At 45.8% G+C, this 25848-nt stretch overlaps 1 protein-coding gene across 5 annotated transcripts in view; it reads left to right on the plus strand.

Moving 5' to 3' along the window:
• Positions 1-25848, plus strand: part of P4HA2 (prolyl 4-hydroxylase subunit alpha 2) — a 1028898-nt gene that overhangs the window by 784889 nt on the left and 218161 nt on the right. For all 5 annotated transcript variants that reach the window (XM_044069196.1, XM_044069194.1, XM_044069197.1 and 2 more), the window contains one exon: positions 5771-5824. In XM_044069196.1, the coding sequence (XP_043925131.1) occupies positions 5771-5824 (54 nt within the window). The remainder of the gene's footprint in view (positions 1-5770; positions 5825-25848) is intronic.

Genomic DNA, 25848 nt, shown 5'->3' on the forward strand with positions numbered 1-25848 from the left:
TATTTCAGCCGAAGTCTTCTTGAAAGCGAAGTACCCCGTTGGGGAAACTTTTCTTGCCTCAAACTGATGTCAGACAAAGTTAATAATTGCATTTCATGTGGGAAGCAAATACTGCATAAGGATTTTCACTCTTACTGTATACCTTGCTTAGGCCCAGACCACGACGTCTCGGCCTGCCGTTTTTGTGCTAGATTCAACAAACGCACTATTAAGCGTCGGGCGGAGATCGCCCTTCACTTTTTTGGCAAATAATTTAATTATATTATGTCGTCGGATTCTCCAACTCCAGTTTTGAGCAAAAAACGCAAAGATAAGGACTGACATATGAGGTCCTTACCACCTACTGATACACGCTAAGGCCGACTACCGGTTCTCCGGTACTCAGCGAGGCGCCTACGCAGCCCCTGAGTACCGATGACAATGCATTACCGGTGTCTTCAGTACCCGAGGTCGCAGGTTCCTCGGCCCTCATTCCTACTACAGATACAGACACCACTCCTGGCAGGGAAACTCAGAATTTAGACAGGCCTGCCATTTCTCAAGGGGTCTTCAGGCCTTCCTCCTTCTCTATTAAAGCCTTCACTAAATCTAAAACAGCCATGAAAACCAAAAAACTGGTTCCTCAGACACCCTCTCAAGGCACCATGCCTAAAAAACAGATGCTTAAAATGGCTGAGCATTTGATTACTCTTATCAGGGGTTCTCAACCCCCCCTCTGACAAAAGGCCCAAATTAGAGGAGGACTACCCTTCCTCAGATCAAGCTTCTATTACCTCAGAACTATCTGAGGACCAGGATTGTGCCTATTCTCCATTCTAAGACTCTGATGCAGAGGAGTCTATTCCCTCGGTCTCCCCCCCCTGAGGACTTCTCTTTTGGGGAAACCCTGCATACTTTAAGGGAACACTTTCACTGGGAAGGCCAAGATTACTCAGATTCCAAGAAAAGGCTCAGGGAATTTCTTCTGCTCCCCCAGCATAGGCCTCTGGCTATCCCTCCTGTTTTAGATATATTGGATGATGTGTACACAGAAGCCAGCCTTAATCCTGATTCTTTGCCTCCAGCTGCTGTTAAACCAGACAGGTATTACCGGGTTCCTGATTCTCACCAGTTCCTATATAAAAGCCGTACTGCTGACCCAGAAACTATTTCACAGGGTCCCAAGGGAATTAAGGCCTCTACTGCTAAAAATCCATTACCTTCAGAGAGAGACTCCAGGTGGGGGAAAAAGGTGTACACCTCGGCCACTTTAACCATGAGGGCATTAAACTGTCAGTTCCATATGTTAAAGTATCAACAGTTTTTGATATCTCAGCTGAAAAGCAAGATGACACAACCAGAACAACCAGATTTAAAAGAGTTGCAGGATTTGTTGCATGGTGCAGAGCAAGTGGGTAAACATACCTTGCAGTGTGGTTTTGATGCTTTAGAGGCCTCATGTAGAGCTGCTGTTACGGGGTCTGTTATACGTAGGCATGCTTGGCTCAAAGAGCAAACCTTACCAGATCATGTCAAAGCTAAATTATTAGATGCACCTCTTCAAAAAGATGTATTGTTTGGTGTTAAAGCAGAGGAGGTACTAAAGAAAATGGAGGAAAAAGCGAAATCAAATGCAAACAGTGAAAGATTTCCTGCAGGTACAGCCTCCACGTTTCAGCAGAAACAGGCCTTCAAAAAATTGGTCCTTTCCAGCCACGGACAGACCTCAAAGGGGCAGATACAGGCGTCCAAGGGGTAGAGGACAACCTCAAGGATCTTTCAGAGCCAGACAGTGGCAAGCACCAACACCAAGAGGTGGAGAAGATAGATCACAGTCTATTAGAAAACAGACACAATGACTTCCCCCTACACCTGCCAAGCAAAGCTTTAATGGCAGCACCTTTGGGCGGAAAACTGACATTATTCTCAAAAAATTGGCACATTGTTACAAAAGACAAATGGATTCTGGACATTATAGACAGAGGCTACAGGTTCCACTTTCACACCCTTCCAAAAATCAGAGGCATGCCAAACCTGCCACAAAATCAAAGGGCAGAGGCACAAAAACAAATGTCATCTCTCATGGACATGAAAGCAATTCAAGAGGTACCTGCAAAAGTGCAAAAGAACAAGGTCAAGGGTTTTATCCCAGACTATTCCTGGTACCAAGGAAAGACAAGGATTGGAGACCTATCTTAGACCTATCCATACTAAACACATATCTACAGGTGCCAAAATTCAAGATGCTCACATTACAGCAGCTTCTTCCCATGCTGGGCAAGGAGTCTTGGCTGGTAACATTGGACCTCAAGGAGGCATACCTGCATGTCCCTATCAGACAAGATTGCAGAAGATACCTCAGATTTCTTGCAGGTTCAACCCATTACCAATTCTCTGCATTGCCCTTTGGCTTATCTACTGTGCCCAGAGTGTTTACGAAATGCCTGGCATCAGTAATCGCCTTCTGCAGACTACAAGGGATACAAATCTACCCATATCTGGACGACTGTCTGATCCAAGCGGACAGCAAGGACCTACTACTGCAGCACCTGGCGTTTGTAATAAAACTGATGAACTTCCTGGGATACACAGTCATCAAAAAGAAATCAAAACTAATACCCTCTCAACAAATAATTTTCCTGGGTGCCAGCTTGGATACAACCACCCAGATGGCCTACCTCACGCCAGACAAGCAAGGGCAACTGTCTCAATACTTCAGAAAAATGTCAGCTTACACCAGGCTGACTGCAAGGAAAGTCCTGCAGACTCTGGGATTCATGGCATCTTGCATCCTACTAATCCCATGTGCAAAGCTGCATATGAGGAAACTTCAATGGTACCTAAAAAACTTATGGTCTCAACAAAGCCACAGCTTGGAAGCAATTGTACCACTCATTCCATGCCTTCAAAAGGAATTTATGTGGTGGGCTCAAGCTTGCCAAAGAAACACAGGTCTTCCTTTCTGTGTACCTCAAGCAACTCAGATCATCACAACAGATGCCTCAGACTACGCCTGGGGAGCACACATGACAGATCAGTGCATTCAGGGAAAATGGGCACGAAAAGAGAAGCTCCTTCACATCAACCAAAAGGAAATGTTAGCCGTGCAAAAGGCTATTATGACCTTCAAAGACCTACTGCATCCAGGCCAGCTATTGATAAGGACAGACAACACCACAGTGATGTGGTACATAAACAAAGAGGGGGGAACTCATTCATACCCCCTGTGCAGGCAAGCCATGACCCTTTGGAACACAGCACTGGAATTGAAAATTCAATTACAGGCACAATTCCTGCCAGGGAAGGAAAACACACTGGCAGACAACCTAAGCAGAAATATGACAGATCCACACGAATGGAAGTTGCATCCTCAAATTTTCACAAAGATAACGCGGGCATGGGGTCAGCCAGACATAGATCTCTTTGCTACCCACAGGAATTGCCAGTTGAAAAAATGTTGTTCAAGGACCTATCATCCACAGGCCTGGAAAGTGGACGCACTTTCCTTCAATTGGACAACATTGACCGTCTATGCCTTCCCGCCTCTTCCTCTGCTGCCCAAAGTTCTATTAAAAGCCAGAGCAGAGAGGCCGAAAATGATTCTCATTGCTCCAGACTGGCCAAGGCAACACTGGTATCCGCTCCTGAAGAGTCTGACACATTCCCCACCATGGATCCTACCACTAGTCCCTCTTCTGTTGTCCCAGCACAACTACAAAACCCTTCACAGCAATCTCAAAACTCTAAATCTAGCTGCATGGAGAATTCCTTGATTTCCCAACAGTTTCTCCTCTCCAAGGAGGTGCAGGATGTCATCTTGGAGGCCAGAAGACCTTCTACTAGAAAGGCCTACTCCGCCAAATGGAAGCGATTTTGTGCCTGGAATCAAAAGAAGGGGCAGAATCCTTGGGTAATAAATATACCTCAAATTTTACAGTACCTAGCTGAGATGTTAAACAATGGACTTTCCTTCTCCTCCATCAAGATCCACGCTTCAGCCATTTCTGCACAATACAACACAGATCCTCCTTTATTCTCTCATCCTCTCTTAAGGCAGTTCCTCAGAGGGGCAAAGAATATAAAATCCCCAAGGAAACTACCAGTCCCTGCTTGGGACCTCAACTTCGTATTGGAAAAGCTGACCCTTCCTCCCTTTGAGCCAGCTTCTTCATCAGAGTTACAGTACTTGTCATGGAAAACCGCCTTTCTTCTGCCTATCACCTCAGCTCGCAGGGTTTCGGAGCTACAGGCCCTAATAGCTGTGCAACCATTCATCATTTTCCATCATGAACCAACCCTACCTTTATGCCAAAGGTAGTATCCAGTGTGGCTTTGAATCAGACTATCCACTTACCTACCTTTTATCCTAATCCACAAAACAAAGGGAAAAGACTACTACATTCCTTGGACATTCGCAGACAACTTCGTTATTATTTGGACAGGACAAAGCCATTCAGGAAATCTGAGCAACTCTTTGTGTCCTATGCTGCAGGTGCTCAAGGAAAGGCTATTTCCAAACAGCCAATTTCAAAATGGATAGCCCACTGCATACGCTTTTGTTACTCATTTCATGGAAAAACTGTGCCTGCATGCATCGGATCCCACTCCACCAGAGCCACAGCTACCTCTGCAGCCTTCCTCAGGGGGGTCCCTACCAAGGATATTTTGGAAGCAGCCACCTGGAGTTCAGTGCACACTTTCTCCAAGCACTATCACCTCCCACTATACTCTAAATCTAGAGCGGGCTTTGCCACAGCAGTCCTGCAGGGCATCCTGGCCCCTCCTAGTTCCACTTAGTGCCTACCACCCTTACTTAGCTTTGGGATTCTACCCATCTGTTATGACTGCAGCTGTATGCACGATGAACATAGTACAGTTTTGTACCTACCATAAATGTAGATGTTCGAGTGCTCATACAGCTGCAGTCCAGGTTTCCCTCCCTCCTTCCCCTCTTAGGAGAGGCCTTATGACAGACACCTTTCATATAACCTTTTTTGGGGTATTCTTTTATGGTGCATTTGCTTGCAACTACTGTTTTTTGATTTATCAACATTGCATTTTTGCATAACATTATGTTTGCCTTCCTTCTGGGGACACCTGACATCTGGGGCAAGAAAAACTGAAGAAAATGGCGTCGGCTGCCTCTTTTATACCCCTGCCGCACTGACGTCAGGGAAGAAGCGACGACAACCGACGCCGGACCTAGACTTTGGAATTCGGCCGACCGAGGACCCGCCTGATGGCAGGATAACCCATCTGTTATGACTGCAGCTGTATGAGCACTCGAACATCTACATTTATGGTAGGTACAAAACTGTACTTTCTCACCTGAGGATAGATATGATGATGGTATGCTGCTCTAGATGAAAAGTGAAGGTGTGTTGGGACAGATTTGTTTACCGGATCAAGAGTGCATAGTTCTACCTAAGAATGAGAAAGTAATTTATGTGGAAAGAGTGGTGGGTAATTGAAACAGAGCACCAGAGCGAGTAACACATTTGAGACCACAATGCCCTTCAAGAAGGCCTGCAAACAGTGATCGGCTAAGATAACGGACGTAGGAAAAGCAGCTTAAAAATGCTAGCTGCATAAACTGAGCAGAGCAGATAGATAGCTTCCCTTGTCCTGCCATTGTAAATGTGTAATAATTCAGTGTGGTAGCATTATGTATCCTTTTTCCCAGCTGTATTTTTTTTACCTGCTGCATGTGGTAAATGGATGACTGTATTAGATTTAAATGGCAAGTTGTGTTCTCGTCCCTGTTCAGTAATTTAATATTCTTTATCAACAGATTGCAAACTATGGAGTTGGAGGCCAGTATGAACCGCATTTTGATTTCTCAAGAGTAAGTATCTTATTACTTTAATACTTTGTAATGATTAGTATTTTCTGTTGCTTATAAGCCATTACTGTACTGTACTAAATTGACATACTCTTGACTGAAAATGGAAAATTTAAAAGGCATTGAAGCTATAAGCAGTATTTTTGTCTAAAATATTGAGTAATAACTGAAGAGATTTTCTCTACTTTTTTAAAATGTGTAGCCCTTTGTGGTTTCATTAGGTAATATTTGTATAACCTAAATATTTTGTGGTGCACCTCCACCAGAACACTTCCCAGTAGTACAGCTGTTCTGAGTAGCAGGTAAGGTACTTCAAGTGGTGGTTAATTCCTGATGTCCTTCTATTCTCATGTTGCAGTATTCAAAACCCTTGGGATGTCCTTCATGGATGCATCTGCAGTCATAACAAGTGGGTTGTCCTGTCGTCAGGCAGCCCTGCAGTCGGCCGGATTCCAAAGTCCGGGTCCGGCTTCGGCTGATGTCGCACTCCACCCGACGTCATCTCTGTTGGTCTTCGGGTATAAAAGCATCAGCCGACGCCATTTTCCTCAGTCTTTCTTGCCGCGCGGCGCCCGAAGCAGAAGCTGTTCCCAAGTGCCGGTCGGTCGGATCCAGAGATTACTTCTACCGAATACTACTTCGAAGACTTCTAAAGCTAAGTACCGCGTTCCGGAGCGTTTGTTGGCTGAGCCGATGTCAGAAAAACTTAACAATTGTTTAAGCTCTGGGAAACAAATACCTCATAAAGATTCCCACTCTTACTGACTGCCTTGTTTAGGCCCAGCCCACGACGTAGCAGCCTGTTCGGCCTGTGCCTCTTTCAACCGACGAACGCTTAGGCGCCGGTCGGAGTTTGCAGAACAGTTTTTCGGTACTGATTTTGCGTACATTATGCCGCCGGATCCTCCGACTACCCAATCTACCAAAAGCAAAGATAAAGACCGACACTCGCGGTCCGCGGTTTTGGCGAAACCACGGTAAAGCAAACCGAGTGTCTCGGTTTCGCCGAAACCGAGAAAACTGATCAAAGTACAGCTGAACCTATTCTTACAACTGAGGCCCTGCTACTACTCTTGAATCGACCTCAGAAATTGTACCCACGGTGGTTGACTTATCAGACACCATCCCTTGGATGTCTCTACCCCAGCACGTGGTGCTGCTAGGCCTCCAGCAGCCATGTCCATTAAGGCCTTGCCAGGGCTAAAGCAGCCAAGACTACTAAATCAGTGCCTGTTAAACCCCCACATCCAGGCCCTCTTCTAGTTCTCAAATGCTTTCTTTGGCAGAAGATTTAATTTCTTTAATTAGAGGATCTCAATCTCACCCAGACAGGGCCTCTCAGCCCCCAGAGAAGAGACCTAGGGCAGAGCCCCTGAGCCAGTGTCTTCTGATGATTCTGCTGATGAATCAGACATAACTGACCAGCCAGAGGCTCCCTTCTCCAATTTTGAAGATTCTGATGCTGAAGAATCCATTCCAGCTGCTTCCCCACCAGAAGAATTCTCCTTTGGGAAACCTTGCATGCCATGAGAACAGTTCCAATGGCAGCAACAGGATTTTCAGACTCCAGAAAAGACTTAGGACCTTTCTGCACCTCCCACAGCACAGGCCCTTGGCTATACCTCCTGTTCTCTCTGTGGTGGATGATGCTTTCAATGATGTTTGCTCCGCTCCAGATTCTTTACCCCAGCCCCTGCCAAACCAGACAGATTTTACAGGGTGCCAGATACTCATCACCACCTTTACAAGGCCCCTCTTGCAGACCCAGAAACTATATCCCAGGGTCCCAAGGCAGTAGCCGCGACCACAGCTAAAAACCCTATTCCTTCAGAAAGGGAAGCAAGGTCATTAGACAGATGGGGTAAAAAGGTCTACACTTCAGCTACTCTCTCAGCTAGAGCTTTAAACTGTCAGTTTCACATGATACAATACCAAGAGTTTATGCTTGATCAGTTAACTAAAAAACTATCCACTGATGAATCTCTTGATAAGAAATATGTATTAGAGATGGTAAATAACATACAACAAGTTAGCAACCATTCCTTAAAATGTGGCTATGATGCACTGGAGGCTTCATTTAGATCAGCCATGACAGGCACAGTGATAAGAAGGCATGCATGGCTAAAGGAACAAGCTTTACCGGATCATGTTAAAGCTAAGTTGCTAGATGCTCCTATGGACAAGACAAGTTTGTTTGGTGCACCTGCCCAGCAGGTTATGAAGAAAATGGAAGAAAAGGCAAAATCTGTTCAAACTGTCAAAGATTTCTTGCAGGTTCAACCCCCAAGGTTTAGCAGGAACTGGCCTGCCAAAAATTGGTCCTTCCTTGACTCCACAAAATTTCAAAGGGGCAGGAATAGACGTACCAGAGGCAGAAACCAATCCAGAGGAGGGGCCTACAGAGGACGACAGTGGCAAGGTAACAACAGAGGCACAGACACAGCCACTGCCACTACATCAGCACAACCACAGTGACTTAATCCTAACTCCGCCTACCAGGGAACAAATAGCAGCTCCTCTAGGCGGAAAGTTAACCTTATTTTCAAAGAACTGGCACTACATAACAAAAGACAAGTGGATTTTACAAACCATAGATCAAGGTTACCGTTTCCACTTCCACACTTTACCAGTCAAAAGAGGAATGCCAAATCTACCTCCAAATCAAAGAACAGAGGCTCTACGCCAGATAATGGAGTTAGCAAACATGAGAGCTGTGGAAAGAGTGCCAACAGCAGAACAAGGAAAGGGGTTCTATTCCAGACTATTCCTAGTTCCAAGAAAGGAAAAAGTTGGAGACCAATTCTCGACCTGTCCACCTTAAATACATACATCATTGTCCCAAAATTCAAAATGCTGACCCTACAGCAACTTCTTCCCATGCTGGGCAAGGAGTCTTGGCTGGTAACTCTAGATCTCAAGGAGGCATACCTGCACATCCCCATTCGACCAATCTGCAGAAGATACCTCAGATTTCTTGCAGGATCAGAGCACTATCAATTCTCAGCATTGCCCTTTGGCTTATCTACTGCCCAGAGTATTCACAAAATGCCTGGCATCAGTAATCGCCATTGCAGACTACAGGGAATTCAAATTTACCCATACCTGGACGACTGCCTACTACAAGGGACAACAAAAGCAAGCTGACAACAGATTTACAAAGGGTCATTTACTTGCTACAAGGACTGGGATACACAGTCAATTTACAAAAGTCAAGGCTGATACCATCCCAAACAAGGACATTCTTGGGCGCGGAATTGGACACAGTACAACAAATGGCATTCCTGACCACAGAAAAACAAAAAGAACTTCCTCTTTACTTCTTGGCACTAACAAAACTGAACAAGTTAACAGCAAGAAAAGTTCTGCAGGCCTTGGGCTTCATGGCATCATGCATAATCTTGGTCCCATTTGCCAGACTACATATGAGGAAACTACAGTGGTACCTAAAGAATTTATGGTCCCAACACAGACATAGTCTAGAAACAGAAGTCCCACTAATTCCATGCTTAAAACAGGAGTTCCTATGGTGGGCTCAGGCATGCCAGTCAAACCCAGGCCTACCCTTTCGCAGATGTCAACCAAGCCAGACCATCACAACAGACGCTTCAGACCTAGGATGGGGGGCCCACATGCTGGACAAATGCGTGCAAGGATTGTGGACACAGGATCAACTTCACCTACACATCAATCTAAAAGAAATGCTGGCAGTAAAACTGGCAATCCAAAAGTTCAAACCATTCCTCAAAGAGGGCCAGTTGATGATAAGGACAGACAACACCACAGTCATGTGGTACATCAACAAACAGGGAGGCACTCATTCATACCCCTATGCAGAATGACCTTGGAGCTGTGGACCCTGGCACTCAGCTACAACATTCAGTTACAGGCAATATTTGTACCGGGGAAGACAATACTCTAGCAGACATATTAAGCAGAACCACTGGATGCCCACGAATGGAAGCTGCACCCGGACATCTTCAAGACCATCTCAAAGAAATGGGGAATGCCACAGGTAGACCTATTCGCATCACTTCTCAATCACCAGCTCAAATAATTCTGCACAAGGACATTCCACCCACTAGCATGGAAAGTGGACTCACTCTCCTTCAACTGGAAAGGCCTAACAGCATATGCATTCCCACCTCTTCCTTTGATACACAAGGTACTACTAAAAATCAAGGAAGAACGTCCAAGGATAATCCTGATAGCTCCAAACTGGCCAAGACAACACTGGTACCCACTACTGAAGAGCATGTCTCGGAACAATATGTGGCCAATACCCTGATGCCTTTGATGTTAACTCAGAACAACTACAGCATCATACATCCAAACCTAAAAACGCTGCAACTGACTGCATGGAACATCACATAGCAGCAGCTAATCCAGAACTTTCCCAAAGAGTTAAAGACATTATTCTTGAAGCACGCAGACCTTCAACAAGAAGGAACTATCCTGGGAAAATGGAAAAGGTTTGTCATTTGGAGTACGGAAAGAGGAAAAGATGTGTCAAACATAGATATGCCTAACATCCTGGAGTATCTGGCCAAACTTCTTCATTCAGGCCTGTCCTACTCCTCCATCAAGATACATGCATCAGCTATTTCAGCAGAATACAGCTTTGATCCACCTGTTTTTTCGCACCCTTTGCTCAGGCAGTTCCTCAGAGGAATCAAGAATGTAAAACCTCCAAGGAAACCACCATTACCAGCTTGGGATTTAAACTTTGTGCTAGAAAAGTTGACACTATCACCCTTTGAACCAGCAGCAACAGCAGACCTACAACACCTGTCATGGAAAACTGCTTTCCTACTGGCAATTACTTCAGCAAGGAGGGTTTCAGAACTACAGGCCTTAATGGCAGTACAACCCTTCCTAATCTTCCACCAAGATAGAGTGTCCATGAGGACTAATCCTACATTTATGCCCAAGGTGGTATCCAGAGTATCTTTAAACCAGGCAATTCACCTACCTACCTTCTTTCCCAACCCACAAAACAGAGGGGAAAGAATACTGCATACCTTGGATGTACATAGACAGCTACGCTACTACTTGGACAGAACAAAAATAGCAGAAAGACTGACCAACTTTTTGTAGCCTATGCAACAGGAAGGGAAGGAAAAGCTATTTCCAAACAGACAATCTCCAAATGGATAGGAAATTGCATACGATACTGTTACTCCTTCCATGGAAAACCAATTCCACAGAACATAAGACCTCATTCTACAAGGGCAACAGCCACTACCACAGCCTTCTTACGAGGAGTGGCAACCAAAGACATTATTGAGGCGGCTACTTGGACCTCCGTGCATACATTTGCCAAGCATTATAATTTGCCTCTATATTCCAGATCCCGAGCAGGATTTGCCACTGCTGTACTGCAAGGGATCCTAAACACACCATAATCTACTTTTATCCTCCTCCCCTAGTTGGCTATGGTATTCTACCCATTGTTATGACTGCAGATGCATCCATGAAGGACATAGTACAGTTTTGTACCTACCATAAATGTAGATGTCCGAACTGGATAGCATCTGCAGTCAGGATTACCCTCCCGCCTTCCCTCTGTGGTACTCCTAGGGTGTTTACCCTCCTAATAGCTAGCTGTTGGGGAGTCTTTTATGGTGTATTTGTTTGTATATATGTACATATATGCTTATTTTTGTGTTTACCTCTATCTATTTGGAAACATTGGCATCTATCCAAATTTTAGCCTGCAAGAGGGCTACTGGCATCTGGGGCAAGAAACACTGAGGAAAATGGCGTCGGCTGGTGCTTTTATACCCGAAGACCAACAGAGATGACGTCGGGTGGAGTGCGACATCAGAAGCGGACCCGGACTTTGGAATCCGGCCGACTGCAGGGCTGCCTGACGACAGGACAACCCACTTGTTATGACTGCAGATGCTATCCAGTTCGGACATCTACATTTATGGTAGGTACAAAACTGTACTTTATCCTCTGCTAGCTTCTCGAACGTCCGTCCAGTATACAAAAGCTTCTAGTCACTGCTGGGTACGTGGGACGTCTGACCTTGACTGAGGGTGCATGGGCCAGAAAAGTGACTTTTGCAAATACTTTTCCCAGAATTTCTGTGCCACCAGTTAAACGTCAGCTCTTCCTGCCATTGGATCTTTGAATTTAAAAGGTAAGTACCCCACTGGGGCATTCTTTCTGATTCTTTTGGGTCACTGCATGCCTGTTTAGGTTCATGTCATCCAGGAAAGGAAAGTGCAGGTGTGGACATCAGATTATCCATAAGGACGCCCACAAGCACTGCCCTTTCTGCCTAGGGCCTACACACAACCATCAAACTTGTGCATTCTGTCAGGCCTTCATACCTAAGACACTCTGCAGTCGTCTGCATGGCCTTAATATTTGCTTAGAAAACCAGTATCTTAAATGTCTGGTGCTAGTGATGGAAGGGCCATCTGGTCAGACTGTAGAGCCACGCCAAAAGAAGGCCAAAGGTTCCAGGCCTGAACCTGCTGTTGCACCTCCTCCCCCCAGCGTCCCTCCTTTCGCCAACATTCACCTGGAGGAATGTTAGGAATCTGCCGATATAGGTGTAATGGGTACCGTTTGGGAGGCAGCAGAACCTAGGGTGGATTGTATGTCCATGGAGGTCTCGGTGACATTGACTGCTGCCAACAAGGGGGAACCTGAGCTTTTTATGGCCATCCAGACGGGCTCTTCCACTGCTTCAGAGCAGACAGAATCTAGGTCCTCCCTTAGCCCTATGCTGTTTGGCCTTCCCTGAAAAAAAAAGCAAACTCTAAACATGCCCCCAGCAGAAAGCCAACCTGACTGGCAGGCTTTTTCCCAGAGCCTATTTAATGCTGATGTCCTTCATGGATGCATCTGCAGTCATAACAAATGGGTTGTCCTGTCGTCAGGCAGCCCTTCGGTCGGCCGGATTCCAAAGTCTGGGTCCGGCTTCGGCTGATGTCGCACTTCACCCAACGTCATCTCTGCTGGTCTTTGGGTATAAAGGCATCAGCCGACGCCATTTTCCTCAGTCTTTCTTGCCACGTGGCGCCCGAAGCAGAAGCTGTTCGCAAGTGCCGGTCGGTCAGATCCACAGATTACTACTACCGAATACTACTTGAAGACTTCTAAAAGCTAAGTACCCCGTTGGGGACTCTTTCTTGCCTCAGCCGATGTCAGAAAAAGTCAATAACTGTTTAACTTGTGGGAAACAAATACCTCATAAAGATTTCCACTCTTACTGTTTGCCTTGCTTAGGCCCAGACCACGACGTAGCAGCCTGTTCGGCCTGTGCTTCCTTCAACCGACGAACGCTTAGGCGTCGGTCGGAGTTTGCTGAACAGTTTTTCGGCTCAGATTTTGCGTACATTATGCCGCCGGATCCTCCGACTACCCAAATTGTTAAAACGCAAAAAAGACCGACATTCGCGGTCCGCGGTTTCGGCCGAAACCACGGTTCAGCAAGCCGCAAGTGTCTCGGTTTCGTCCGAAACCGAGAAAACTGGTCAATATTCAGCTGAATCCATGACCACTACTGAGGCTCCTGCTACCTTACCTGAATCAGCCTCAGAAATTTTGCCTACAACTGTGGTTCCTAGTGATTTATCAGACACCATCCCTTTGGATGTCTCTACCCCAGCACGTGGTGCTGCTAGGCCTCCTGCAGCCATGTCTATTAAGGCCTTTGCCAGGGCTAAAGCAGCCAAATCTACTAAATTAGAGACCTAGAACAGAGCCCCCCGAGCCTGTGTCCTCTGATGATTCTGCGGATGACTCAGACATTACAGACCAGCCAGAGGCTCATTTTTCCAATTATGAAGATTCAGTTGCTGAAGAATCCATTCCAGCTGCCTCTCCACCAGAGGAATTTTCCTTTGGGGAAACCTTACATGCCATGAGAGAACAATTCCAATGGCAGGGTCAAGATTTCTCAGATTCAAGAAAAAGGCTTAGGACTTTTCTGCACTTACCACAACATAGGCCCTTAGCTATACCTCCTGTTCTGCCTGTTGTGGAGGATGCATTTAATGATGTCTGCACTGCACCTGATTCTTTACCTCCAGCCCCTGCCAAACCAGATAGATTTTACAGGGTGCCAGACACTCATCATCACCTATACAAGGCCCCACTTGCAGACCCCGAAACTATATCCCAGGGGCCTAAGGCAGCAGCCTCGACCACAGCAAAAAACCCTATCCCCTCTGAAAGGGAATCCAGGTCCTTAGAGAGATGGGGGAAAAAAGTTTACTCCTCTGCTACTCTCTCAGCTAGAGCTTTAAACTGTCAGTTTCACATGATCCAATACCAAGAGTTCATGCTTGATCATTTAACTAAAAAACTGTCCTCTGATGAATCTTTAGATAAGAAATATGTATTAGAAATGGTGAATAACATTCAACAGGTTAGTAACCATTCCTTAAAATGTGGCTATGATGCACTGGAGGCTTCATTTAGATCAGCCATGACTGGCACAGTGATAAGAAGGCATGCATGGTTGAAAGAACAGGTCTTACCAGATCATGTTAAAGCAAAGCTATTAGATGTTCCTATGGATAAGGCCAGTCTATTTGGGGAACCTGCCCAGCAGGTAATGAAGAAAATGGAAGAAAAGGCAAAATCTGTACAAACAGTTAAAGATTTCTTACAGGTTCAGCCCCAAGGTTTAGCAGGAACTGGCCTGCCAAAATTGGTCCTTTCCTGACTCCACAAGATCCCAAAGGGGCAGGAATAGACGCTCTAGGGGCAGAAATCAATCCAGAGGAGGTGCCTACAGAGGACGACAGTGGCAAGGCAACAACAGAGGCACAGACACAGCCACTGCCACTGCAACAGGACAATCACAGTGACTTGGCTCTGATTCCGCCTACCAGGGAACAAATGGCAGCACCTCTAGGCGGAAAGTTAACCTTATTTTCAAAGAATTGGCATTATATCACAAAAGACAAGTGGATTTTGCAAACCATAGACCAAGATTACGGTTCACTTCCACACCTTACCAGTAAAAGAGGAATGCCAAACCTACCTCCAAATCAAAAATAGAAGCACTGCAGCAGATAATGGAATTAACAAAGATGAGAGCTGTGGAAAGAGTTCCAATAACAGAACAGGGCAAAGGATTCTACTCCAGACTATTCCTAGTACCAAGAAAGGAAAAAGTTGGAGACCTATTCTCGACCTGTCCATCTTAAACACATACATCATTGTCCCAAAATTCAAAATGCTGACCCTACAGCAACTTCTTCCCATGCTGGGCAAGGAGTGTTGGCTGGTAACTCTAGATCTCAAGGAGGCATACCTGCACGTCCCCATTCGACCAAATTGCAGAAGATACCTCAGATTTCTTGCAGGATCAGAGCACTATCAATTCTCAGCATTGCCCTTTGGCTTATCTACTGCGCCCAGAGTATTCACAAAATGCCTGGCATCAGTAATCGCCACTGCAGAGTACAGGAATCCAAATTTATCCATACCTGGACGACTGCCTGTTACAAGCGGACAACAAAAGCAAGCTGACAACAGATTTACAAAGGGTCATTTACTTGCTACAAGCCCTGGGATACACAGTCAATTTACAAAAGTCAAGGCTAATACCATCCCAAACAAGAACTTTCTTGGGAATTGGACACAGTAAAACAAATGGCATTCCTGACCACAGAAAAACAAAAGAACTCCTCTTTACTTCTTGGCATTAACAAAACTGAACAAGTTAACAGCAAGAAAAGTTCTGCAGGCCTTGGGCTTCATGGCATCATGCATAATCTTGGTCCCACATGCCAGACTGCATATGAGAAACTACAGTGGTACCTAAAGAATTTATGGTCTCAACACAGGCACAGTCTAGAAACAAAAACACCACTAATTCCATGCCTAAAACAGGAGTTCCTATGGTGGGCACAGGCATGCCAGTCAAACCCAGGCTTACCCTTCCACAACTGTCAAGCAAGCCAGACCATCACAACAGACGCTCAGACCTAGGATGGGGGCACATGCTGGACAAATGCGTGCAAGGACTGTGGACTCAGGACCAACTGCACCTGCACATAAACCAAAAGAAATGCTGGCAGTAAAACTGGCAATCCAAAAATTCAAACCATTCCTCAAAGAAGGCCAGTTGATGATAAGGACAGACAACACCACAGTCATGTGGTACATCAACAAACAGGGAGGCACTCATTCATACCCCTATGCAGAATGACTTTGGACCTGTGGAATCTGGCACTCAGCTACAACATCCAGTTACAGGCAATATTTGTGCGGAAAGAGAATACTCTAGCAGACATATTAAGCAGGACCACCGGATGCTCACGAATGGAAGCTGCACCCGGACATCTTCAAGACCATCTCAAAGAAATGGGGAATGCCACAGATAGACCTATTTGCTTCACCACTCAATCACCAGCTCAAAAATTCTGCACAAGGACATTCCACCCACTTGCATGGAAAGTGGACTCTCTCCTTCAACTGGAAAGGCCTGACAGCATATGCATTCCCACCTCTTCCTTTGATACACAAGGTACTACTGAAAATCAAGAGGAACGTCCAAGGATAATCCTGATAGCTCCAAACTGGCCAAAACAACACTGGTACCCACTACTGAAGAGCATGTCTCGAACAAATGTGGTCAATACCCTGATGCCTCTGATGTTAACTCAGAACAACTACAGCATCATACATCCAAACCTAAAACCTTGCAACTGACTGCCTGGAACATCACATAGCAGCAGCTAATCCAGAACTTTCCCAAAGAGTTAAAGACATTATCCTTGAAGCCGCAGACCTTCAACAAGAAGGAACTATGCAGGAAAATGGAAAAGGTTTGTCATTTGGAGTACTGAAAGAGGAAAAGATGTGTCAAACATAGATATGCTAACATTCTGGAGTATCTGGCAGTGCTTCTACATTCAGGCCTGTCCTTTTCCTCCATCAAGATACATGCATCAGCTATTTCAGCAGAATACAGCTTTGATCCACCTGTCTTTTCACATCCTCTACTCAGGCAGTTCCTCAGAGGAATCAAGAATGTAAAACCTCCAAGGAAACCACCATTACCAGCATGGGACTTAAACTTTGTGCTAGAAAAGTTAACACTCCCTCAGTTTGAACCAGCAGCAACAGCAGACCTACAACACCTGTCATGGAAAACTGCTTTCCTACTGGCAATTACTTCAGCAAGGAGGGTTTCAGAACTACAGGCCTTAATGGCAGTACAACCCTTCCTAGTCTTCCATCAAGATAGAGTGTCCATGGGGACTAATCCTACATTTATGCCTAAGGTGGTATCCAGAGTATCTTTAAACCAGGCAATCCACCTACCTACCTTCTTTGCCAATCCACAAAACAGAGGTGAAAGAATACTGCATACCTTGGATGTACATAGACAGTTACGCTACTACCTGGACAGAACCAAAATAGCAGAAAAACTGACCAACTTTTTGTAGCCTATGCAACAGGAAGGGAAGGAAAAGCAATTTCCAAACAGACAATCTCCAAATGGATAGGAAATTGCATAAGATTCTGTTACTCCTTTCATGGAAAACCAATTCCACAGAACATAAGACCTCATTCTACAAGGTCAACATCCACTTCCACAGCTTTCTTACGAGGAGTGGCAACCAAAGACATTATTGAGGTGGCTACTTGGACCTCCGTGCATACATTTGCCAAGCATTATAATTTACCTCTATATTCTAGATCCCGAGCAGGGTTTGCCACTGCTGTACTGCAAGGATCCTAACTACACCATAATCTTTTTATCCTCCTCCCTAGTTGGCTATGGTAAACTACCCAATTGTTATGACTGCAGAAGGATCCATGAAGGACATAGTACAGTTTTGTACCTACCATAAATGTAGATGTCCGAACTGGATAGCATCTGCAGTCAGGATTACCCTCCTTCCCTCTGTGGTACTCCTAGGGTGTTTACCCTCCTAATAGCTAGCTGGGGAGTCTCTTATGGTGTATTTGTTTGTATATATGTACATACATGCTTATTTTTGTGTTTACCTCTACCTATTTGGAAACATTGGCATCTATCCAAATTTAGCCTTCCAAGAGGGCTACTGGCATCTGGGGAAAGAAACACTGAGGAAAATGGCGTCGGCTGATGCCTTTATACCCAAAGACCAGCAGAGATGATGTCGGGTGAAGTGCGACATCAGCCGAAGCCGGACCCAGACTTTGGAATCCGGCCGACCGAAGGGCTGCCTGACGACAGGACAACCCATTTGTTATGACTGCAGATGCTATCCAGTTCGGACATCTACATTTATGGTAGGTACAAAACTGTACTTTATGGCCCTTAGGTCTGTTATGCCTGCTTCTCCACCTGCTGGTTACCCACTTTATTAGTCCCAGGCCTCAAGTCGAGGACACTCTCCAACCTGAAGTTGAGGATTCCTCGGACTCTCTTTCTTATGCGTCTCAGATGCCATCCCCTTTTGGGTATGCTTCTCCAGAGGAGGACTGTATTGAAACAGACTCCCAGAAGAGGACCTCGCCTTTGGTGAGACCATCTCAAAAATGAGAGAATATTTTAAGTGGGATTCCACTGAAATGTCAGAGGTCCAAAAAGATACTGTGCACTCTTGCACATGGACACTCCTGGTCCTGTCATTCCTCCGGTCATGCCAGCCTTTTTGGATGCTTTCAGTGCAGCCTCTGTGAATCCTGATTCCCAACCAACTGCCCTTCGAAGGCCTGACAGGTTCTGTAAGGTCCCTGAAGGAGCAAAATTCCTGATTAAAAGCCCTATTGCAGATCCTGGCACTCTTTCAATTTCTACAGATAAACCATCCAGACTGCTTCCCTCCACCTATATCCTTCGCACAGGCAATGACAGTAAGGCAATGGAGCGCATTGGCAAAAAAGTTTACACTTCTGCTACCTTAGCCTTTAGGGCAATAAATTACCAGATGCCCTGGCCCTTTTGACTTAGGTCACCAAGCTTCTGGCAGATCTCCGTGACTCGCCTTCCAAGGCTCAAATATCTAGCTTTATCTCATTGTCTTGTCAAGTTATAAGACAGTCAAGTAGATGCAGCTATGATGCTGCAGAAGCCTTTGCTAGATCTGCAGTGTCTGCCTCAGTCCTTATAAGATACTAATTGTTAACACTACAGACCTTACCTGATGATATTAGGGCCAAACTCCTGGACGCTCCCCTGGATAACTCTGCCCTTTTTGGGATTAAAGTGGAAGGAACTCTAAGACCTCAAACACTTGTTCACCTCCCCTTTCCCCAAATTTGCTCAGACTCTTGCCCAGAAACCTCAGTTTCAGGACATGGCAGGCAGCCCATGACTATCTGTCTCTGCTATCCATCCCCCCAGACTCCATTCCCCCTGTCCCTAAGGCTCTGTCACTGACTTACAGTTTGGCAAAGCATTACCTCAGACATGTGGATCTTGTCCATTATAGAAAAGGGTTATTTTATGACCTGGATCACCCCCCCCCCCTTTAAGAGGCATCTCACAGCCACCCAAAGACCAGCTCCTCTTTTTCCATCTAGTCATACACAGCTTCCTTTCTCAATGAACCATACAACTCGTCCCCCTGGCAGAAAAGGGAAAGGACATTTACTCCAGACTCTTGCTAGTCCCATGGAAGGATGGACCATGAAGACCTATCCTGGATCTCTCTCACCTCAACCTTTTCTTTCAAGTACCCACCTTTTCCATGCTTACTCTCCAGACCCTTGTTCTCTTGGTAATGCCTCAGGGATTTCTAGCAATATTGGGCATTAAGGATGCCTACCTAAACATCCCTATAAGGCCCAACTACAGGAAATATTTATGTTTTTCTGTGGGTTTCTCACATTTTCAGTTCTCTTCCTTGGCCTTTGGACTCTCTACAGCTCCAAGGGTATTCACCAAGTGTCTTGTTCCAGTGATTGCTTATTACAGGGTCCAAGGGATTCACATTTTTCCATACCTGGATGACCTCCTGATGCAGGCAGAATGTTCCAGATCCCTACACCACCAACTACACAGTTATCTTAGTCCTGAAGAAGGCACTGGGATTCAACATCAGTTACCCCAAATCCAACCTAAATCCCTCCCAAGATCAAGTTTTCCTGGGGTGCAGAGTAAAGACAGATGTCATGAGAGCATTGCTTCCACCACAAAAGGTGGAAAACCTAAAGCAATACCTGATGTCCTTCAAGAATGCAACTGCAGTCATAACATATGGGTTGTCCTGCCTCAGGCAGCCCTCGGTCGGCCGGATTCCAAAGTCTGGGTCCGACGTCGGCTGATGTCGCATTTCTCTCTGACGTCAGAGCAGCTGGAGTACATAAGCATCAGCCGACGCCATTTTCTTCAGTCTTTCTTGCCGCGCGGTGCCCGAAGCAGAAGCAGTTCGCAAGTGCCGGTCAGTCAGCTCCTGTATCCTTCGATTCCGAAGTTATCAAAAAAGCTTAGTACCCCGTTGGGGACCTTTTCTTGCCTCAGCCGATGTCAGAAATTACTGAAAAAGTTAACAATTGTCTTTCTTGTGGTAAACAAATACCTCATAAGGATTTCCACTCTTACTGTCTTCCTTGCCTTGGCCCAGACCACGACGTCTCGGCCTGTGTCGCCTGTGCTCGCTTCAATAAGCGCACTCTTAGGCGCCGGGCGGAGTTCGCTGAAGATTTTTTCGGCGAAAAATTTGCTTATACAATGCCGTCGGAACTTCCGACATCGCAAACTCCCAAGAAATGAAAAGACCGGGACCGACATCCTCGGCCCGCGTCTACCACCGACTCCACGCCAAAACCTGCCGCGAGTGCTCCGGTTCCTCCTGAGACTGTTATTCCACTGCTCCAAACCGAAGACACCGCATTACCGACGACTCCGATACCGGATACCACTCCAACGCCAGTTATAGATTTTCCTCCGGATACTGAAACCGAGGAAATGCCTGAGACCATTGCTGTAGATAAGGTCACTCCTGCACGTGGAGCTGCCAGGCCTCCTATGGCCATGTCTATTAAGGCCTACATTCGGGCTAAGGCAGCCAGCAAGACCAAGCACCTTACTGCTAAAGCCTTACCTCAGCCTACTCCAGAGACACAAATCATGACTATGGCCGCAGACTTAATTTCTATGATTAGAGGTTCACAGGCCCATCCTGAGAGAGGATCCCAGCCTCCTTCTGATAAGAGGCCCCGGGTTGAACCCTCTGACCCTATCCCTTCAGATGAAGATTCTGAGGACTCTGTCCACTCCGATGGCCAGGAAGAGCTCTTCCAGACCTATGAGGACTCGGATGCAGAGGATTCCATCCCCTCGCCTCCCCTCCTGAGGATATTTCTTTTGGGGAAGTTCTGCATACCATGAGGGAACATTTCAAGTGGCAAGGCCAGGAATATTCTGATTCCAGAAAGCGCCTTCAACTTTCCTTAAAAGCCCCAGCACAGGCCCTTAGCTATCCCTCCTGTGCTTGATGTTTTGGATGATTTATATTCTGACTCCAGTGTTACCCCTGATTCTCTTCCTCCTGCTCCAGCCAAGCCAGACAGGTATTACAGGGTCCCAGAAACACATTCCTATTTATTCAGGGCCCATACTGTTGATTTGGAAACTATTTCTCAGGGACCTAAAGGTGTTTCAGCTTCCACCTCTAAAAATCCCTTGCCTTCCAACAGGGAAGCTAGGTCATTAGAGAGATGGGGGAAAAAGGTCTACACCTCCACTACTTTATCTATGAGAGCTTTGAGTTGCCTTTTTCATATGTTACAATATTAGGATTTCCTGTTAGAAGATTTACAGAAAACTTTGGCCTCTCTTGATCCTTTAGACAGGAAGTCTTTGCAGGAAGCTGTACATAATTCTCAGCAAGTCAGCAATCACTTCCTGCAGTGTGGATATGATGCACTGGAAGCTTCATGTAGGGCAGCTATGACAGGGGCAGTCATTCGTAGACATGCATGGTTAAAAGAACAACCTCTACCAGATCATGTTAAGGCAAAACTTCTGGATGCACCCTTGGAAAAGAACAAGCTTTTTGGTGCTAATGCTAAAGATGTGTTGAAGTCCATCGAGGAAAAAGCAAAATCAGTTCAGACGGTTAAAGATTTCCTCCAGGTTCAGCCCCCCAGATTCAGTAGGAATTGGCCTTCAAAAAACTGGTCCTTTCCTAATCCTGAAAAATTTCAAAGGGGTAAAAACAGACATGGCCGAGGAAGAGGACAATACAGAGGTCCTTACAGGGGACGACAATGGCAGCCAGCAAACCAAAGAAGTGACACAGGGGTTTCCCCTGCCCCACAGCCACAATCTCAATGACTTTTCTCTACTTCCGCCTACCAAGGAACAAATAGAAGCTCCCTTGGGCGGAAAATTATCTCTGTTTTCATACAATTGGCACAGATTGACAAAGGACAAATGGATTTTGGACATTATAGACCAAGGTTACAGGTTCCATTTTCATACCTTACCAAGAAAACAAGGCATGCCAAACCTACCACAAAACCAGAGGGCAGAGGCCATCAAGCAAATTTCTCTGCTGGCTCGGATAAAAGCAATAGAAAGAGTTCCACAACAAGAACAAGGCCAGGGGTTTTACTCAAGACTGTTCCTTGTTCCAAGAAAAGAAACTCAATGGAGACCAATACTGGATTTGTCCGCATTAAACACCTTTCTCATAGTACCAAAGTTCAAAATGCTGACTCTACAGCAACTCCTTCCCATGCTGGGCAAGGGGTCTTGGCTGATTACTCTGGACCTCAAGGAGGCATACCTGCATGTCCCTATCAGACACAGTTGCAGAAGATACCTCAGATTTCTTGCAGGGCCAGAGCATTATCAATTCTCATCATTGCCATTTGGCTTATCTACTGTGCCCAGAGTATTCACAAAATGCCTGGCTTCAGTAATTGCTCATTGCAGGCTCCAGGGGATCCAAATTTACCCGTACCTGGACGACTGCCTCATACAAGTGGACGACAAATTGATGTTGGCAAAAAACTTGAACTATGTCATACGATTACTTCAGGCTCTGGGATATACAGTCAACTTCCAAAAGTCAAGACTTCAACCATCCCAGCAAATAACCTTCTTAGGAGCCAAACTAGACACAGCCTCTCAAATGGCTTACCTGACAGAAGACAAGCAAGAGAAGTTAACTCATTATTTCAAAGGTTTGGCAAAACTCACCCAGATGACTGCAAGGAGATTCCTACAGGCCCTGGGTTACATGGCATCCTGCATTCTCCTGGTTCCATTAGCAAGACTACACATGAGAAAGCTTCAATGGTACCTAAAAAGCCTATGGTCTCAGCACAGCAGCAACTTAGAGACAACCATACCACTCATTCCATGCCTACAAAAGGAATTCCTATGGTGGGCCTCGGTAAGCCAGGCAAACACAGGTATGTCATTCAAAAAACCACAGATAACACAGACCATGACCACAGACACCTCAGACCTTGGATGGGGGGCGCACATGGAAGGCAGATGTATACAAGGACAATGGTCTCCAAAGGAAACACATCTGCATATAAACCAAAAGGAAATGCTGGCAGTAATGCATGCCATTGAGGCCTTTCGACAACAACTTCAGCAAGGCCATTTACTGATACGGACAGACAACACCACTGTGATGTGGTATATAAACAAGCAAGGGGGCACCCATTCTTACCCCCTTTGCAGACTGACAATGAATCCTTGGGAAAAATCACTGAGCCTAAACATACAGTTACAATCCCAGTTTGTTCCAAGCAAAGACAATGTGCTGGCGGACAGCCTAAGCAGGAATTTCACAGATCCACACGAGTGGAGGTTACATCCGAAGATCTTCACACAACTCACTTCGACATGGGGCAGGCTAGAAGTAGACCTATTTGCCTCTCACCTCAACCATCATCTACAAAAATTCTGCTCAAGGACATACCATCCACAAGCTTGGAAGATAGATGCTCTCTCATTCAACTGGAACTTCCTAAAAATCTATGCATTCCCACCTCTGCCACTGATGACCTCAGTATTACTAAAGATCAAAGCAGAGAGACCCAAGGGGATCCTAATAGCTCCAGACTGGCCAAGACAACACTGGTATCCACTACTACGGAGCATATGTCACACCAAGAAGTGGGCCCTTCCCCAATGGCCCCTACTTTGACTCAACACAACTTCAAAACAGTGCATCCAAACCTTCAGGCACTGCAGCTAACAGCCTGGGAGATCCCATGAATAACCTCAATCTATCTCTCCAAGGAAGTTCAGCGGATATTAACAGAGGCTCGAAGACCATGCACCAGAAAGGTTTACTTAGCAAAATGGAAGAGATTCAGCATTTGGAATACCAGCAAGGGACATGATGCATCATTATTGAACATCCCACTCATCCTGGAATATTTGGCAGATATGCTACAGAATGGACTCTCATATTCTTCCATAAAGATACATGCTTCAGCTATTTCAGCTAGATATAACACTAATCCGCCTGTCTTCTCACATCCTTTGCTAAGGCAATTCCTCAGGGGAATCAAGAACATTAAGCCACCAAGAAAGGCTCCAGTGCCAGCCTGGGACCTCAACTTTGTCCTAGAAAAACTGACTCTCCCTCCATTTGAGCCAGCAGCTTCAGTCGACTTACAATTTCTCTCATGGAAGACAGCTTTCCTGTTGGCAATTACCTCAGCAAGAAGGGTTTCGGAACTACAGGCCCTAATGGCAATACCACCGTTCATAATCTTTCACAGGGACAGGGTCTCATTAAGGACCAACCGTACCTTTATGCCAAAGGTGGTATCTAGGGTTTCTTTAAATCAAGCTATTCATCTGCCTGCTTTCTTCCCCAATCCTGAGAACAAAGGGGAAAGACTGTTACATACTTTGGACATTCACAGACAACTTTGATACTACCTGGACAGAACCAAGACCAGTAGGAAGTCTGAACAACTTTTTGTAGCTTACGCCCCTGCAGTCCAAGGAAAAGCAATTTCAAAACAGACTATTTCAAAATGGATTGGACATTGCATCAGATTCTGTTATTCCTTTCATGGGAAGACTGCTCCTGCCAATGTCAGACCACATTCCACCAGAGCTACAGCCACCTCTACAGCATTTTTAAGAGGGGTGCCTACAAAGGACATTCTAGAAGCTGCTACATGGAGCTCCGTGCATACATTCTCCAAACACTACAATCTCCCTCTATACTCCAGATCCAGAGCAGGCTTTGCTTCGGCAGTCCTGCAGGGTCTGATTGCCACACCATCTTTTTCCTAGAGCATTCCTCCTCCCCCAGCTAAGCTATGGTATTCTACCCATATGTTATGACTGCAGTTGCATTCTTGAAGGACATAGTACAGTTTTGTACCTACCATAAATGTGGATGTCCGATAGATATGCAACTGCAACCGGATTTTCCCTCCCTCCATACCCCTCTTTGCCTAGGGTCCACTCCTATCCCTGTTTCTCTTAGCTGGGGATATCTGTTATGGTGTATCTGTTTATTGCTTACTTATTTGTCTGGAATCCTGTTTTTGTCTTCCAATTTGATTACAGCCTTCCTTGGAGGGCACCTGGCATCTGTGGCAAGAAACACTGAAGAAAATGGCGTCGGCTGATGCTTATGTACTCCAGCTGCTCTGACGTCGGAGAGAAATGCGACATCAGCCGACGTCGGACCCAGACTTTGGAATCCGGCCGACCGAGGGCTGCCTGAGGCAGGACAACCCATATGTTATGACTGCAGTTGCATATCTATTGGACATCTACATTTATGGTAGGTACAAAACTGTACTTTCTCTGTCCTCAATGTCACTACTATGACAGCCAGACAGTATCTCAGATTATTGGGTCATATGGCTTCCACTATTCCAGTGCTGCCATTGGCAAGACTCCAGATGAGAAAACTGCAGCGGTACCTGAGGTCCACATGGACCCAACACTCCCAACCCTTGAACTTCAACATTGCATTCCTTCCATGCCTGAGGAAGGAGATCCTTTGGTGGTTGGACCAAGTCACACTCAACCCAGGACTTTCCTTACATCCCCTTTGCTTAGTTCAGCAGATGTACACAGATGGCTCAGATTTGGGCTGGGGAGCTGCTTTGGGCAG

The sequence above is a fragment of the Protopterus annectens genome, chromosome 4.part0 (genome assembly GCF_019279795.1).
Source record: "Protopterus annectens isolate FY-2018-M chromosome 4.part0, PAN1.0, whole genome shotgun sequence".
Lineage (NCBI taxonomy): Eukaryota > Metazoa > Chordata > Ceratodontiformes > Protopteridae > Protopterus > Protopterus annectens.